Raw genomic sequence first — 16,622 nt, 5'->3', positions numbered from 1 at the left:
ACCAAAATCTTATTAAATATTAATGTTATTATGAAGTATGTGAAAATGACATAGATTATCCATCTCCTATAGTAATGTGGATATAGCTTGTAAGTACACGAGGATGATACCTTCCATATAAACAGCAAAGCAGTTCTCCCGTTTTCTGCCCTTCAACTGCAAGGCCCATTCTTTGTCACAGTGTATCAGGAATGTCATCCCTTGCTCATTTAGTATCACGATGCCATCCCCTAAAGACTCATTTAGTATCACGATGCCATCCCCTAAAGACTCATTTAGTATCACGATACTATCCCCTAAAGAAAGCCACCCAAGTTATGGCCAGACTAGTCCTTCAAGTTCTTGCAGGTACGCTTTCTCTAACATTGTTCTTAAGTTCTGAAAATCTGGCCGAGGACTTTCCCTGTGAAATGACTAATGTGCTTTTTGTGTGTTTTTACCCATTTCCTTTATAACTGTGAATGGCAACGACCCTCCACCTGGCAGGAAAGTTCTGGTTCTCTAGGTGCGCCAACATGATTGTGTAATGTGCTGTTTCTGAAAGCTCTCTTTGTAAATATTAGTGCCTGCTTTCACACTTCTTAACCCAATGGTTTCACAGAATCTCAAATATTTCAATGGAGGTCGGCAGAAAGGCGGAAGAGTTACACGCAGGCAGGGTGGTGGCCCTCCTGTTAGAGAAGTGCGTCTGTCCTCCAGGCACGGCTGGACTCTCGTGTCAGGTAGGAGATGGTGGTTGAAGCCCGGCTCCTGGTTTGGGGTTGAAATATGCTTGTTACAGCAGCTCTGAGTGATGACTAGCGCTGTGCATTTCTGTTATGTCATTTTTTCCCCCTTTTAAAAATTACTTGTGGTAGGATAGGCATTTATCATCTTGACTATTTCTAAAGCGTGCAGTTCAGTAGTTCACTCATGCTGCTGTGCAACCAACCTTCAGAATTCTTCATCTTATAAAACTGAAAACTCTGTACCCATTAAACACTTACCCCTATACCCACCCCCAGACTCACCCTTCTACTTTCTGTCTTATGAAACTGCTGCTCTAGGCCCTTGATATAAGTGGAGTCATGCAGTATTTATCTTTTGGTGACTGGCCAATTTCACAGGGCATGATGCCCTCAAGATTCATCTATGTTGTAGGCCGTGTCAGAGTCTGCTTCCTTCTTAAGGTTGAATCACATTCCACTGGCTGGATGAACCACATTGTGTTTATCCATCCATCCATTAGCGGACATTTGAGTTGCTTTCACCTTTGGCTATTGTCAGTAATGCTGCTACAAACATGGGTGTACAAATGTGGCCAAGACCCTGGATTCAGTTCTTTGGGGTTTATACCCAGAAGCAGAACTGCTGGATCATGCGATAACGCTTTAGCTTTTTGATGACCCACCATACTAACCATCATTTTGCTTCCCACAGTGACACACTTTTCTTTGTTCCCACCAGCAGAGCAGCAGCATTCCAGTTTCTCCACCTCCCCGCCAACACTTACTATTTTCTGTTTTTTTTTGTTGTTTTTTTGATAGTAACCATGGGAGCTGGCATCTCATGGTGGTTTTGATTTGCACTTCCGTGATGATTAGTGATGCTGAGCATCCTTTCATGTGCCAGTCATCTAGGCATCTTCTCTGGAGAAATGTGTATTCAAATCGTCTGTCCATTTCTTAATCGGGTGTTTTTTGTTCACTTCCTTCCCTTTTGCCTCCCTCCAGGACTGCGCTCCTGGTTACCACAGAGGGAAGCTTCCGGAAGGTGATGGCAGGAGACCACGCCCTCTGCTGGCCCCATGTGTGCCCTGCAATTGCAATAACCACAGTGACACCTGTGACCCAGAAACCGGGAAGTGTCTGGTACGCTGGTTTGTGTGGGTGCTTGTCTGACACTCAAAATTACCGCAGACTCTGAGTGTCTACTTTTCTGGTTTGAAATCACACCAGTTCCTTGATTTAGAGTATTTAAATTTAGCTAAATGTAAGGTATACAAATATTTCCTTCAGAAAGGTCTAGCTAAGTGGCCTGACATGTTTGGTGGAAATTCTTTTATAAATTCTTTGAATTTGTTTATGGGTATCAATTTGGAAATGAGTTAAGTGTCTCTTGTTTTTACCTGCAGTAGAGGTGGTACATGAGAACTTTCTGTCATAGAATTTGAAGGGTCACCTGGATGTTTTTAGATAAGTTAAGGCCAAAGTTGAAAATATATTTCTCTATGTAAGGTATTGCTTTCTCCTTGCCTTTGTTAAAAAGTACATGTTTTCCTGGAGGTCTTCGTGTGCATTTGCTTCCTGGCTCTCTCCCCCTAGACCATCAGTGACATAAGGAGAGCTCTGACCGCTGAAAAGGACCAAGAGCCTCAGACAGAAAGCTTGTGACCTTGACTGAAGACAAACTCTTGTGTCCAGGGTTTTGCTTTAGCCAACAAGATCTTATTGATAACACAGAATAATCTGATATTTTTTCCCTACTCCTGAAATCTCATTCTTTATAATAACTCATGTGGGAACATTGGTTCCCTGTCTAAATTGTGCCAAGACTGACTTGATGCAGGCAAAATAGCTCATTCAAGGAAAATGAGCTGCCCACCAAGACACACCAAAGGCTCCTAGATCCTGGCTGTAGCCTCATCACAGAAACCAGGGCTCCCACGGCAGATCTGTCTTCCTCTTCTTTTATTGGGAAGCATCTTTCATATGCGGAATTTAAAGGCAATCTTCCCTGGGAAAACTGTTAAACCATAGCCATGCACAGGTGAATTTAAAAGCTGAAATGCTGCATGGATTTCCTCAGTTAAAAAGATGTGTGTTCACCTTTGCTGACTCCATTAGATATCTGGGATTAAAGAACTGTTCCAGTCATTCAAGTAAAAATGAAGATGCAGATAGCTACAACACTATTAAAAAATTTATTCATTCTAATCAGTTCATGCCCCAGGCAAAAGTAAAGTCCTAATACTGAAAACGAGAAAATCTCATTTAAGGATTTAAGGAGAATTGATTTCAGGTAACTTCAGGCAAGATGTAATTAGCTAGGAAGGTCCCTTGGCCCATCACAGAGACAAAGGTCATGTGGATAGTTGGGGAAATTCATGGTTCTTTCGCAATGCATCTTTCCTTGGGGAACTAATCATTTAACAAGATTAGGTACTCCTAGGGGCACTGAATCAGAGAAGGCAATGGCAACCCACTCCAGTACTCGTGCCTGGGAAATCCCATGGACAGAGGAGCCTGGTAGGCTACAGTCTATGGGGTCGCGAAGAGTCGGACACGACTGAGTGACTTCACTTTCACTTTTCACTTTCTCATGAACTGGAAGAGGAAATGGCAACCCACTCCAGTGTTCTTGCCTGGAGAATCCCAGGGACGGGAGCCTGGTGGGCTACCGTCTATGGGGTCGTGCAGAGTCAGACACGACTGACGTGACTTAGCAGTGGCAGCAGTAGGGGGACTGAATGGGCTTCCCAGGTGGTGCTAGTGGTAAAGAACCTGCTGCCAACGCAAGAGATGTGGGTTCGATCCCTGGGTCAGGAAGATCCCCTGCAGGAGGGCATGGCAGCCACTCCAGTATTCTTGCCTGGAGAATCCCCTGGGAGGAGCCTGGCGGGCTACAGTCCATCAGGTCACAAAGAGTCAGACATGATTCAGTGACTCAGCATGCACACACACGTTGGATGAATGCAGTCTTACAATGAATGAAGGCCACAGAGCTGCCAGTGTTGAGGAATTTTAAAATATGACAAAAAATGCTCATCCTCCCTTGAGAATTAAAAAAAACTGTCAACTGATATGAATTGCGGTGTTGCTGGGCTGTCCCCAGGTGAGAAGGTGTTCTAACAGTTTCCTGTTGTTTTCTTCTCCTTTTGAAACGTGGGGTCCCAGAACTGTGGCCACAACACCACTGGCGACCACTGTGACACTTGTGCCCCTGGGTACTATGGGAAGGTGACCGGCTCGGCCAGTGACTGCTCTCCGTGCACCTGTCCTCACAGCCTGCCTGCCAGGTGAGCACACAGGTGTGCTGGCATGCCTCTGCCGCCCACCGCCGAAGCTGGATTGCTTCCATGGTCAGCTTCACTTTCCAGGGTTTCCATGGGATCCATCTTAGCGGATACTCTTCGTGTGTCCAGAAAAGCTAATTTTAAGAAAAAAGTGTTCATTCTCCCAGTATTCAAAGAGAATCTTTGCAAAAACAAAGTATCTGTGTGTTAGAATGAAACTAATAAAAGGAGGTTCAGGTTTTGTTTCTTTAAGACTAATTTTAGCCTCCCACCTCCATGTACAGTGTGCCCAGAGATGAATTATTATTAATTTTATGAAGAATGTTATGCAGAATTCAGTTCCTATTTAATGTAAGGTGTTGGGATTAGAATGTATATATGCCAATGACTGATGAAGTTGAGAAAGGTTGCGTGGCGGTAAAATTTGGGCCAGGTTCCATCCTGTACACACGATGCTTGTACAGAATTATCTGAACACGTTAACAAAACCCAGAGATTTTTAGTGGAAATTGGAATATCTGGGGGTCCGTTTGGTTTCAATGAAAATTGTAATTCATAAATAACATTTTATTCTTGCTTAGAGTATTTGGTAAGGCATTGAACATGTATAGATCAAATACCAACTTTTGGTTTACCAAAAGGAAGTTTTCCTTTTAATTTGTTTGAATTTTGTCTCTTTGTTGTCTCCAAGTAAGTGTTGCTTGACGTTGAATGCCTAATGAGAGGCATTGTGTAAACTTCTCTTGCAAACTGTCAAGCATCTTAAAATTTAGTGCTTGCTATTGTTTACTATTATTTAACTTTTTGTATTAAATCTGTATATAAATGTTGAATCATTAATTCCACCCCTGTCATCTGAGTGTAGGAATACTTGCAAATGTGCATAAAGATGAGCACTGCTAATGTTGTTGTTCTTTAGTTGCTCAGTCATGTTCGACTCTTTGTGACCCCCTGGACTATAGCCTGCTAGGCCTCTCTGTCCATGGAATGCTCCAGGCAAGAATACTGGAGTGGGGTGGCATTTCCCTCTCCAGGGTATCTTTCCGACCCAGGAATGGAATCTGTGTTTCCTGCTTCACAGGTGGATTCTTTACTACTGAGCTACCTGGGAAGCCTGGCATTGCTTGCACTCACAAGAAATTGGAGTTGTGGAGCTGAAATATACCTTCAGGGGATTGATTAAATGCCTCAAGTGTCTTTTGGAAGACACCTAGAGTGAAATATTATACTAACACTGAGAAAAGACTAAGGCATATCTGTGTGTACAGACAGAGAAGGCAATGGCACCCCACTCCAGTACTCTTGCCTGGAAAATCCCATGGGCGGAGGAGCCTGGTAGGCTGCAGTCCATGGGGTTGCAAAGAGTCGTACATGACTGAGCAACTTCACTTTCACTTTTCACTTTCATGCATTGGAGAAGGAAATGGCAACCCACTCCAATGTTCTCGCCTGGAGAATCCCAGGGACAGGGGAGCCTGGTAGGCTGCCATCTATGGGGTCGCACACAGTCAGACACGACTGAAGCGACTTAGCAGCAGCAGCAGCAGGAGCGGCAGCAGCAGCAGTGTGTACAGAATTGGAGAAATGCCAGTCAAATTATGAAATTGAATATATGATGTGATGCCCTTTGGGGAACCATTCGAATCCATATGTGTCTCCACATCCACAGCTCCATGGCTACACGTGCCTGGAATGTCAGGGTGGGCATTTCACCTTTCTGCTTTGCACAGTTCTGTACTGTTTGTGTATTTTACTTCTTCAATCACAGAAGGTCCACACCATCCCCACAACCTCCTTCACACTGGTAAATTAATAGCTACACAATTAGGAAGCGGCTGTGAGATTGTGAACATGCCGTGTGTGCTGTGCATCTGAGAAGCCCCCAGAGATGTGGCTTTTTTTCTATGAATACACATTTTGTGTTTCCACTGAAGTCTGTCTATTTAGTGCCAAAGGAGGAAAAAGGTCAGAAGTGAAGTGGGGCTCATAGCAACCAACTGACTCTTGCTGGGAACTTCTCTTACCAGCCAGATACCCTGGCATTTTTTAGTGGCTTGCAGGTACCCAGCTGAGCCTCCAGTTGGTGACTTAAAATGTGGAGGCTAAAGTGGTTAGAAAAAAGGAATATACCAGAAGCTGAAGTCCCAGAGTGAGGGCTCAGCATCCGAATGGATTGTTCAGTTTTGAGAGGCTCCATCTTATTGCTACTAAAGCTCCTCACCTGACTCCCTACCTTAGGTCCAGTCACCCTCAAGCCCACCTTCACTCTCTGCTCTTTCCAGACTTCTCCCCCTGGCCTTTCACTGCAGTCGGGTGAATCCCCAGCACTCTTCCAGCTCACTTCTCCCTGCTGGTCCCACGTTTGCTCATAGTCAGCTATGGTTCTCCAGCCACCCTTTCATCTAATCAGTCAGATAATTCACGCAAGTCTTAAACAAGCCCCTTTCCACTTGAGAAGCTTTCTCGTTCGGTGACTAATTGGTCGTCCTCTGTAAATGGGTCTCCATCCCCTCAACACTCATGTGGTTGTCACTGGATAGGCATCCGTGAATGTCTTCTGGACCCACTTGTATTGACTACATGGTTGTTTTGCTTCTGCCCAATAGAGTTTAAGCCCTAAAAAGCTTGCCCAGGTGTCCAGTTTGTAATTACTTATTTTTTAGAACAGTATCATGTACTCTTAAGAGTAATGAATACCCTAAGAAAGATCTGAAGTTGTATGTCTGAAAATTCAAAAAAATTCTTCTCTTCCAGCTACAGTCCCACTTGCATCTTGGAAGGCGATCATGATTTCCGCTGTGATGCCTGTTTTGTGGGTTATGAAGGACAGTATTGTGAAAGGTATGTCGCCTGCTCCTTTTATATGCACAGGACATATTTACAGAAGTGATGGGGAGTCGTTACCAGTTTGATAATGCAAAACCAGACCCCCTGGGTAATAAGGCAGGTAAAGGCACTTCCTTGTGACCATCTTGTCCTCCTTTGAGGGAATAGAGTGCAGAGGGAGGTGAGCGGACCTGTGTGCTCTACGCTTCACGGGGCAGAAGTGATGACTGTCCCTGGGTGGCTGCTCTGTGTGTTCACTCACTCACTGGTGTGGACCCTGCTTTCTGTCCTCCTGTCTCCTTCTGCAGGTGCTCATCCGGTTACTATGGGAACCCTCGGATGCCAGGCAGCACCTGCCAGAGGTGTGACTGCAGCCCGCACGGCTCTGTCCACAGCGACTGTGACCGTGGGTCCGGGCAGTGCATCTGCCGGCCGGGGGCCACAGGGCTCCGCTGCGGGGACTGTGAACCAAGGCACATTTTGGTGGAAAGCGACTGTGTGTGTGAGTGTCACCCCTCCAAAGGGCTAAGGAGGGTTTCTTTTCTTGGATGGTTTCCTGGTACCAAGTGGTGTCTGCAGGCTAAGCTCAAGGGCTAAGTTGCTCTGCGGCATGTGAGATCTTAGTTTCCTGCCCAGGGATTGAACCCGCATCTCCTGCATTGCAAGGTGGATTCTTAACCACTGGAGCCCCAGGGAAGTCCCTAGATGTTATTACAGGAAGGATGGGCACCCATGGGAACCCGGGCAGACTCTGCTGTAACTTGAACATCCTCTTTCTTGTAGCCTGTGATGACGACTGTGTGGGTGTCCTGCTGAATGACTTGGCCCACGTTGGGGATGCCATCCTGTCTGTGAACCTCACCAGCACCATCCCTCTCCCATATGGGGTTTTGTCAGACCTGGAAAATAGAACAAAGTCTCTCCGGGTAGGTACTGCAAATACAGCGATGGATAGAAGCGTATGTCACAGGAAGTTGAAGAGTTGGTTGGGACCCTAGGGGTCATTCCGTCTGTCCTCCGCCAGTACAGGAGTCTCAGTCCCAGTGTCTGGTGCTGGGAGGTGCCCAGCCTTCTCCCTCTGAACCTGACCAAGAACTGCATCGTCCACATGATTACTGGTTTCACTGTGCAACAGCCCTGATTGTTCAAGACTTGATCCACAGATGCCTCCTGTGTATAAATTCTTCCTCTGTGCTCCTCCTGCTGCCTGTGGAAGAAGCCAAGGTCCACTCGCCCCTGTTGATAACAGGTCTTTGGACAGAAAGCAGCTCTCTTAATATAAACACAGAAAATGAATTGAGATGGCATTGTCTTTAATGTGCTGAATGAAGAGGAACTGTTTTCTTTCCATCAATGTATTATTCTTAACTACAGTTGCAGGGCACAAAGGTTCCTCCTCCCTCGAAGACTATATAAAAATCTCTGGGGATAAATCATAGTTTTTGTTTAGTTAAAATCTGTGTTTTTGATCTGGGTCCAAAAGAGGATGGATGGGAAGGTAAGAAATTGACTTGCTAGACAGCATTTTTTATTCTAATTGGGGGAAAAAAAATGAATCTAAATTTGGCTCGAAGCCTATGCTTTAGAATTTGAGGTATTTAATTCACCGTGTCATGCCATAATGCCGATGTGTGTTCGTGTGTGCAATCCAGCTGCTTCAGTGATCCGCTCTTGTTAATATTGGTCCTTTCTCTATAGATTTAATGGAGTTAAGAAAGGTTAGGAAACTGTAAGAGATGTTTCTATGTTATTTTTACTGAAATAGAACAAAATGTTTTCAAACATAAGGGGGAAAAAAAGAAAGAAATGTTGAAATTTCTTTTCCACTCACCAGAGATACAATCAATAAATACTACCTTCCATCAGTTTGGTTTCCAACTGTACAACTATATTTTTTACCATGTGAGATGAATACTTGATTTCAACTTTAACTCTTAAGTGATTTGCTCCCATTTAAAGCACTTTGTCAGCTCCTTTGTATGACTTTTTATGTTTATATAAAGGACTCAGGAGCTTGAGATTGTGAACCCTCAACTATTTCTTTTTCCACTGTTGACCTACATAGCGACTTGGGTAGGTTAATACCTGTCCTGACCATAGACAGTAATCTCACCCCTTCACAGGTTGTTATAAGGTCTGAGTAGCGTCACACAAATAAAGAAATTAGAGGAGTGTTGGCATAAATTAAGTGCTTAATTGTTGTAATTATAAAGGCTTTTCTTTGCTTAATACTTTTGTATTTTAGCTTAGTAAGCATTTTTTTAGGTGTTAGCAATTACAATTAAAATTTATGTGACTCTGCTGTTGAAATTCAGCCAGAGCCACCCAGGAACTGCAGCAGTTCTGCACGGCACACCAGGCTTCACGTTTATATATACATGGGAAATATAATGCACAAGACAACAGTCTGGAAACATGTTCTGTAATCCAAACTTCAGTGAATGTGATTCATTTTATTTTTTAATGCAATGTCAGGGAAAAGAGAATTTCCTTCCGTGAACAAAAAAGGTAACAACAGGTGATTCTTAGTTAAGAACCAGAAGATTTATTTTGAAGCATTATAATTTGTTTTCTTCATTCTTTTAGGACTCTTTATTAAAAGAAAATACACAAAAAGAACTGGTAAAAATTCAACTTGGAGGTGTCTCAGAACAAACGGAGGACCTGCAAAGAGAAGTAAGTTCTTCATATAAAGGGTCCGCTCCGTGTGCCCCTCCACCCCCAGCCCTTGTGAGCACTGGCACGGGGACTTCTTGGAAGGTCATGAACAGATCAGGACAGCCCCCTACTCCCAGGAACTATGTTCCAGCTACTGTAAAGTCAGATTGAATAGGTTCTGATGCAGCCAGTCTCCATGCTTTGGTGGGAAGGGGCCCCTGACTTGATTTCTGCTGTCCCCTCTGCTGAAGGAGGAGTCGGGCTGTCAGTTCACATCACCGCTTACTTTCTCCTGTGAACTAAGGTTGGGCAGGATGAAAAGACGGGGGTCTCTTCCCCATCCTGTATTCACTGCACATGGTGAACACTGAGTTTCCACCCCCCCCGCCCCCCCCCCCCCCACCGCCTGCCCCCAACGCCAGCACAGGCAGCTCCTCCTGGGTTGTCTGCAACACTCAGACTTCGCCCCTTATTTCTGATGGTCTCACTTTGAATGGCAGGAGAGTTCACTTTGATGCCAGCAGGAGGTCATTCATTCTGTTCAGCCCAGGCCAGAAGAATGGTTTTTAGTGACCAAAAAAAGAATCTGCTTATTTGCAGATGGCAAGGGAGGCCTATTGTCAGATTTATGATTTTCACTTTAAAATTGTGTGCCTATGTGTGTGTGAGCACATAGGTGTGTGCCTTTTGAAAGTGAAAGTGTTAGTCACTTTTGACCCCATGGATTATAGCCCTCTGGGATCCTCTGTCCATGGGATTCTCCAGGCAAGAATACTGGGGTGGGTTGCGATTCCCTTCTCCAGGGGATCTTCCCGCCCAGGGATCAAACTCAGGTCTCCCTCTTTGCAGGCAGATTCTTCACCTTCCGAGCCACCAGGAAAGCCCCATCTCTGTATGTGTACGTCTTGTCTCTGTCTCTCAACGTTCACACACGTACACAGTCATGCACCGTAAAATGCAGTAGCTTGGCTTCTGTTAATTTAGAATTAGTGACCATTTGGGAAGAGTTGAAGGGTTTCTGTGTGGGCTTTTAAAGTACCTGAGCAAGCAAATGTTTGGTAGGAAGTAATAAGCCAATTAAATTCTTTCTATCCATTAAAGAAGATTCTCTTTGGATTTTGACTAGAAAACACATTTAGAACCATCTGAGTTACTTACTTTGGGCTTCCCTTGTGGATCAGCTGGTAAAGAATCCGTCTGAAGTGTGGGAGACCTAGATTCAATCACTGGGTTGGGAAGATCCCCTGGAGAAGTGAAAGGCTACCCACTCCAGTATTCTGGCTTAGAGAATTCCATGGACTGTATAGTCCATGGGGTCGCAAAGAGTCGGACACGACTGAGCGACTCTCAGTTCTGGGAGTTACTTTATATTCCTAGAAATTACAGACAACCTTCCTTCCTACAAATTGTTGTTTAGTCTCACTAAGTCATGTCCGACTCTTTTGCGATCCCATGAACTGTAAGCTCATCAGGCTCCTCTGTCCATGGGATTTCCCTGGCAAGAATACTGGAGTGGGTTGCCATTTCCTCCTCCAGGAGATCTTCCCGGATCAGGGAATGAACTTGGGTTTCCTGCATTGGCAGGTGGATTCTTTACTGCTGAACCACCAGGGAAGCCTTTCACAAATTAGAATACCCTTAATAAAAACAGCAGCTGAGAGTAACTAACAGGCATCATCACATATAATCCTCATGAAGTCCTGTGATTCAAGTGTTATAATTACTCCAAGTTATGGATGAGGCTGTCCAGCCTGGCAAAAGCAGGTCTATTTGCCTAACTCTGTGTCTTAACTGCTTGACTAAGTTCTCATGGTCAATACAAATTAGTAAGATTTTACTGTCTAGATTCTGCAAATTTGGGTCCTAACATGAACATGAGGTCTCCACAGTGGCAACACCTGGGAGATTCTGTGGTTGGATAGCCGATTAGGCTGCTTTTTAAAATGTACCATCATTTTTCACCAAGAGTGAGCAGTCCATCATTTCATAAACCACCTAGTCCATTTCCAACCCTGCCCTGTTGACCTTGGCATCCATGACGGTGAACCTTTTCTGTGTTCTAGAAAACGTTTTGTTGCTTAAAAGAGACAACATCTGGCATACTGAAGCTTGCATTTTATTCAGAGTGAAACTCACCCAAGGCCTTTATTTTCCATCAGCTTGATAGAGTGTTGACACGTAGTGAGCAGGTGACCAGGGCCACCGAAAGAATCCTGGACAAGAGTGTGGACCTCATTAAGTTGACCGAGAAGCTGCAGACAGACATTGAAGGTAGTGTCCTCAGAACTTTGCTTGATGAGTCTGGCTTATTTGGTAGGGAAAGCCTACTCTCTTCACTCAGCACTTGAATAGCCGTGACTTGCACTGGACTCTTGGGGCCTTCCACTGTCCACACACAATGTGCTAAGTCACTTCAGTCATGTCCAACTCTTTGAGACCCCGTGAACTGTAGCCCATCAGGCTCCTCTGTCCATGAGATTTCCCAGGCAAGAATACTGGAGTGGGTAGCCATTCCCTTCTCCAGCGGATCTTCCCAACACAGGGGTTGAAACCCAGGTCTCCTGCCTTGGCAGGTGGATTCTTTACTGCTGAGCCAATACAAATCAGACTTTATAAGGCAGAAAGTAAAGACATTATTAGCGCGAAAGACATTTCTTAAAAAGGAGTAGTATCAAGTATTGGTGGTTGTTCAAAGAGTAAACGTTACTGAGAGCTTCTACATGCAGATGTTCCTGGCAGGGGCAGGGAATGCTGCAGTGATCATGGTGCCTCAGCCCTGCCTGGACAGGGTTCATGGGTACCAGGGAAGCAGACAGGAAATAAACCAGGATCCCAGGTTCCTGAGTGTTTTTTTAAAACACTTTAAAAAAATATTTATTTTTGGCTGTGCTGGGTCTTTACTGCTGTGTGGTTTTTTTCTCTAGTTGTGGCGAGTGGGGGTTACTCTGCAGTTGTGGTGCGAGGGCTTCTCATTTCGGTGGCGTCTCTTATTGCGGAGCACAGGCTCTAGGGTTGCACGGGCTTCGGTAGTCACGATGTGGGCTCAGCAGTTGCAGCTCCGGGGCTCTAGAGCACAGGCTCGGTAGTTGTGCCACACAGGCTTAGTTGCTCCTTGGCTTGTGGGATCTTCCCAGACCAGGGATCGAACCCAAGTCTCCTGTATTGGCAGGCAGGTTTTTTACCACTGAGCCACCAGGGAAGCCCCTCCCAAGTGTGTTGACAGGGCATGTCCAGAGCGCACTGGATACACGGCCTAACCTGGCCTGGTTAGAGGGTCAGCCCAGTGTAGGTGGGCAGAGCAGCCTCACTGGAGAAGGTTCTAAGTTCTCCCATCCTAGGACTGTCACTTTTGAGAGACTTATTCAGTGATTGATGAACTTTCTCCATAGAAATGATCAAAAAGGCTATGACTCTAAATCAGACGCTGGATGACGATGTCCAGCTGCCCAGCTCTACTCTTCAGGACATGCAGGAGAACATCACGGCTTTGTTGGAAGTCCTACGGAAAAGGCAGTTCCTGCCGCTGCACCAAAATGCCACCCTGGAACTCAAGTAAGTTCCTGAACAGCGCTCATCACAAGACCAGTTAGGGGGAAGAATGTGACAGTGGAGGGGGAGGAGGCAGGTGGAAGGAGGGGAAGGGAAGTCAGTTCTCAGAGGGACAGAGTGCCACAGGAGAAGAGGGGTGCGACTCCCCCACCAACAGAGCACAGTGTGATCAATGGCAGTGCTTCTGCCTGTGCTATTATGTCTAGGTTTGGTTTTTCTCCGTGACCCTGAAACACCTTTTCGACTTAGCATGAACAAACAAACCTCCTGATCCTGTCTTTATTGAAGATTAAGTATAATGCAGGAAACTCTCACGGGAAGCAAACACAGGCAGTGGCCACCGCCAAAGCTGTGAACTCTATGACAGACTGACATCATGCCAGAATAATTTTGCTCAGTTATGCAAACTGTCATCGAAACCTGGGCTTTGAAAAACAGGTCACAAAGAACTGTTAGACGTGGTCACGAGAAACTTTCAGTTTGCTTTCAGGCTCTTTTTTTCTTAGTGTTTTCACACAAATTATTACTTGATGCAATAGCAAAGCTGTCTTTCTGCCAGGTTGTGATAAATATCTGATTAAGTACTGGCTTCAGTGGTCACACCACACTCCATCAAAACTCCAGTCTCTGTAATGAGATATGTAAGCTATTTTAATACATTATGCTGTTTTAAATAACATTTTATAGAATAACTTAGATCAAAATCTTTTTCTGAATTTCACATTATTATCTTATCAGGGTGAATGTTAAGAAGTGAAGTCATTTAACCAGAGTTTGCATTTTGAGGATTCCCGACTTGCATTGCCACATTATTTTCTACATGGGTTTTAATTACTTTGAAAGTTATCTTTTATTCAGTGGGAATTTTTAGGACTTAAGCCTGGGAGGCAGTATCTCGAGTAACCACAAGAGAACTGCTCCAAGGAGGCGAGGGGTGAGCCTGGTTATATAGAAGTTTTGCAGCAATGGACAGCCAGCCTGAACATCAGAAGATTATTGTTAATTAAAACAGATAGCCCAAGTTTAGGAATTTAAAACAACATCCACTTCTACCAGCAGGATCCTGGAGAGCTGAGTTTATATGTATTTTCATCATTGAGTGGGATTTTTGACATTGTTGTTGATTTGGTAGGTGAAAAACAAAAGGTGGAACATACTGTCACATAGGCTTTGAAGAAAAGGACTAGTAATTTAATTATGGGATGTTTGTTAGGGCCCAAGAAGGGCCCTGAGAGGACTCTGGACTGGACAAGGGGAGCTCAGAATTGGGTGAGGACTCAGGAGATGGGAAGGGGGCTGTTGTCTACAGAGCACTCCTCTGTGCCGGGTGATGGGGAGCTGTAGATTTCCCCCTCACTTCTGCATGTGCTCATCCTCACCTCCTTGTGAGGTGGGAAGGATGCAGCTGAAGTAACTGAGGCCCAGAGAATATTTGCAACTCCATCAATGTTGAGCTGCCAGGACAATATGAAACCTGGTGTGTTCTGCATGCTAAGTCACTTCAGTTGTGTCCGACTCTTTGCAACGCTATGGACTGTCGCCCACCAGGCTCCTCTGTCCATGGGATTTTCCAGGCAGGAATACTGGTGGGGGTTGCCAGTTCCTTCTCCAGGTAATCTTCTCAACCCAGGGATCAAACCTGTGTCTCCTGTATCTCCTACGGTGGCAGGCGGGTTCTTTACTGCTGAGCCACCAGGGAAGCCCATCTTTCCCTTTACGGCGCCCTGCAAGTGATCCTTTGTAGCTGTGTTTCCTGACTGTTTTCCAGTTTCTTAAGGAGAGGCCGAGTCTTTACCACAAGTCTTTAGGCTAAGTACTTAATCTTGAATCTCCACAGTGAGCCTGGATAAGACAGCTGACTGCGTGGCACCACGCAACCCTTTCTCATGGAACTTGCTTACCTGCTCACGGCACTAGTATGGTGGAGAAATGCCACTCGAGAAACTGTGTTTTACCGTATTAACTGAATTTTAAGGGAAGAAGCTGATAAGAAGTGCTGAGGGGTTTTGTGATTTTTCTTTGTAGTCTTTCAAGTCATTGTCAACTATGTCATTTCATTTGGTCGTGGTTTAGATGGTGAAGTCATTTTGTAGATGAAAATTTGATCTCTATTTTCAATTTCTTAGAGCAATACTTTCTTTAATGATATGAACTGAAGGATTAATGGCTAGATATTAGAAATATATTGGACTTTTTTGTATGTCTCCCATGTACTATTTTTAGTTCTCTTTGTAACTATCATAATACAGCATCTTACTATCTTTTTTATAATTCTTAAAATTACAAGAATGTTCAAATAATTCCTGATGATGTTCTCATGATGTCAGAGTTCAAATATATACCTTTGGAAAATTTTTTTGTGGTGTTTTAGCCCAGCAATCTGATAATCTGAAAATTAAAGGGGATTTACAAGGCATTTTCCACAAAAATATTCAAAGTTCTTCTGATAAATTGAAGGAAGAAGTTAATAGGATATATTCAACCACTGCAAAGTTCTGTAGTGTGAAAATTGTATTATTCTATATAGCTTTAAGTTCAAATTTGATAGCACATTTATAAAAGAATAGAGGGAAATGTCTTTTGATTTCTTGAAGCTTGCTTTTATCAAAGTGGTAGAAATTATATCTTTCTGGCAATTTGGATTTGCAAGTTTTTATAAAATTTGTTTCTTTACTAACTGCAGGAAAAATCTTTGTATTGTATGGATACATTGGTGACTTTGGAGCAAATCACTGAAGCGTCTCCTTTTTTCAATATCTGACCGTATTATAATGAAGATTTCAGTTGCCATCATTCACAGGCTATGACCCCAGTTTCCTGAATCCAAATCCACTGAGATGGTTTCTTTAATTCCACTAAATATGTTAGGAAGTTTGTTAAATCAAGAAAGATCGTTAAGGATAAAGTGTAAACCTGCCATATATATAGCGGCCTTAGGAAAATTTTTTCCCTTTTTAAGGGATTGCGATGTACCACTTAGGACTTCAAGATGAGCCTGAGAAGGGATATGTAAAAGTTCCTTTCGCTATACATCAAAGCTGTGAGCTTTGTTGTTCACTTCTTACCATCTTTTATGTTCCCAGGGCTGCCGAAGATTTATTGTCACAAATTCAGGAAAATTACCAGAAGCCACAGGAAGAGTTGGCGGTGTTAAAAGAAGCAGTAAGCAGCCTCCTCTCAACACACAACAGGGATGTGCGGGCTGCAGAAGAGCTCCTGAGAGAAGCAGAGACGAAGACCCAGGAGAGCAGTCGCCTGCTGCTCCTCATTGGGGCCAACCTGCGAGAGTTCAACGTGAGTCCTGCCAGCCCTCGCCCCCTTAGAGCTGGTCCCAAATCCTCCCACGTAAATGACGTCATCCTTTGCTTCTTAAAAAAATGAGCCCCAGGGCTGACTCCAGCACACATTGTCAGGCACCTGAGGTTCAGAGGCCGACTTGCTTTTATGAAGCATCCTTAAAGGTGATATTTGCTGCAGGAGAAGAAGCTGCGTGTTCAAGAAGAACAGAACTTGACGTCAGCGCTGATCGCTGAAGGAAGAGGACTGCTGGATGCGGCCGCTGCTCCTGCAAACGCATCAGGGGAGGCTCTCGCGG

The 16,622-nt window shown here is 44.5% G+C and overlaps 1 protein-coding gene across 3 annotated transcripts in view; it reads left to right on the top strand.

Annotated features, from left to right (window-relative positions):
* The window catches only part of LAMA1 (laminin subunit alpha 1), a 125,340-nt gene that overhangs the window by 76,583 nt on the left and 32,135 nt on the right, over positions 1 to 16,622 (top strand). For all 3 annotated transcript variants that reach the window (XM_086372352.1, XM_086372353.1, XM_086372354.1), the window contains exons 28-38: positions 602 to 722; positions 1,713 to 1,850; positions 3,876 to 3,997; positions 6,749 to 6,835; positions 7,129 to 7,322; positions 7,604 to 7,746; positions 9,407 to 9,496; positions 11,638 to 11,749; positions 12,868 to 13,030; positions 16,111 to 16,321; positions 16,505 to 16,621. In XM_086372352.1, the coding sequence (XP_086228478.1) occupies positions 602 to 722; positions 1,713 to 1,850; positions 3,876 to 3,997; positions 6,749 to 6,835; positions 7,129 to 7,322; positions 7,604 to 7,746; positions 9,407 to 9,496; positions 11,638 to 11,749; positions 12,868 to 13,030; positions 16,111 to 16,321; positions 16,505 to 16,621 (1,498 nt within the window). The remainder of the gene's footprint in view (positions 1 to 601; positions 723 to 1,712; positions 1,851 to 3,875; positions 3,998 to 6,748; positions 6,836 to 7,128; positions 7,323 to 7,603; positions 7,747 to 9,406; positions 9,497 to 11,637; positions 11,750 to 12,867; positions 13,031 to 16,110; positions 16,322 to 16,504; position 16,622) is intronic.

The sequence above is a fragment of the Bos grunniens genome, chromosome 24 (assembly GCF_055505025.1).
Source record: "Bos grunniens cultivar Pamir isolate PY7600 chromosome 24, Bosgru_T2T1.0, whole genome shotgun sequence".
In the NCBI taxonomy this organism is placed as follows: domain Eukaryota; kingdom Metazoa; phylum Chordata; class Mammalia; order Artiodactyla; family Bovidae; genus Bos; species Bos grunniens.
The sequence above is the reverse complement of the archived record's forward strand: the minus strand, read 5'-3'. Positions and strand labels throughout refer to the sequence as shown.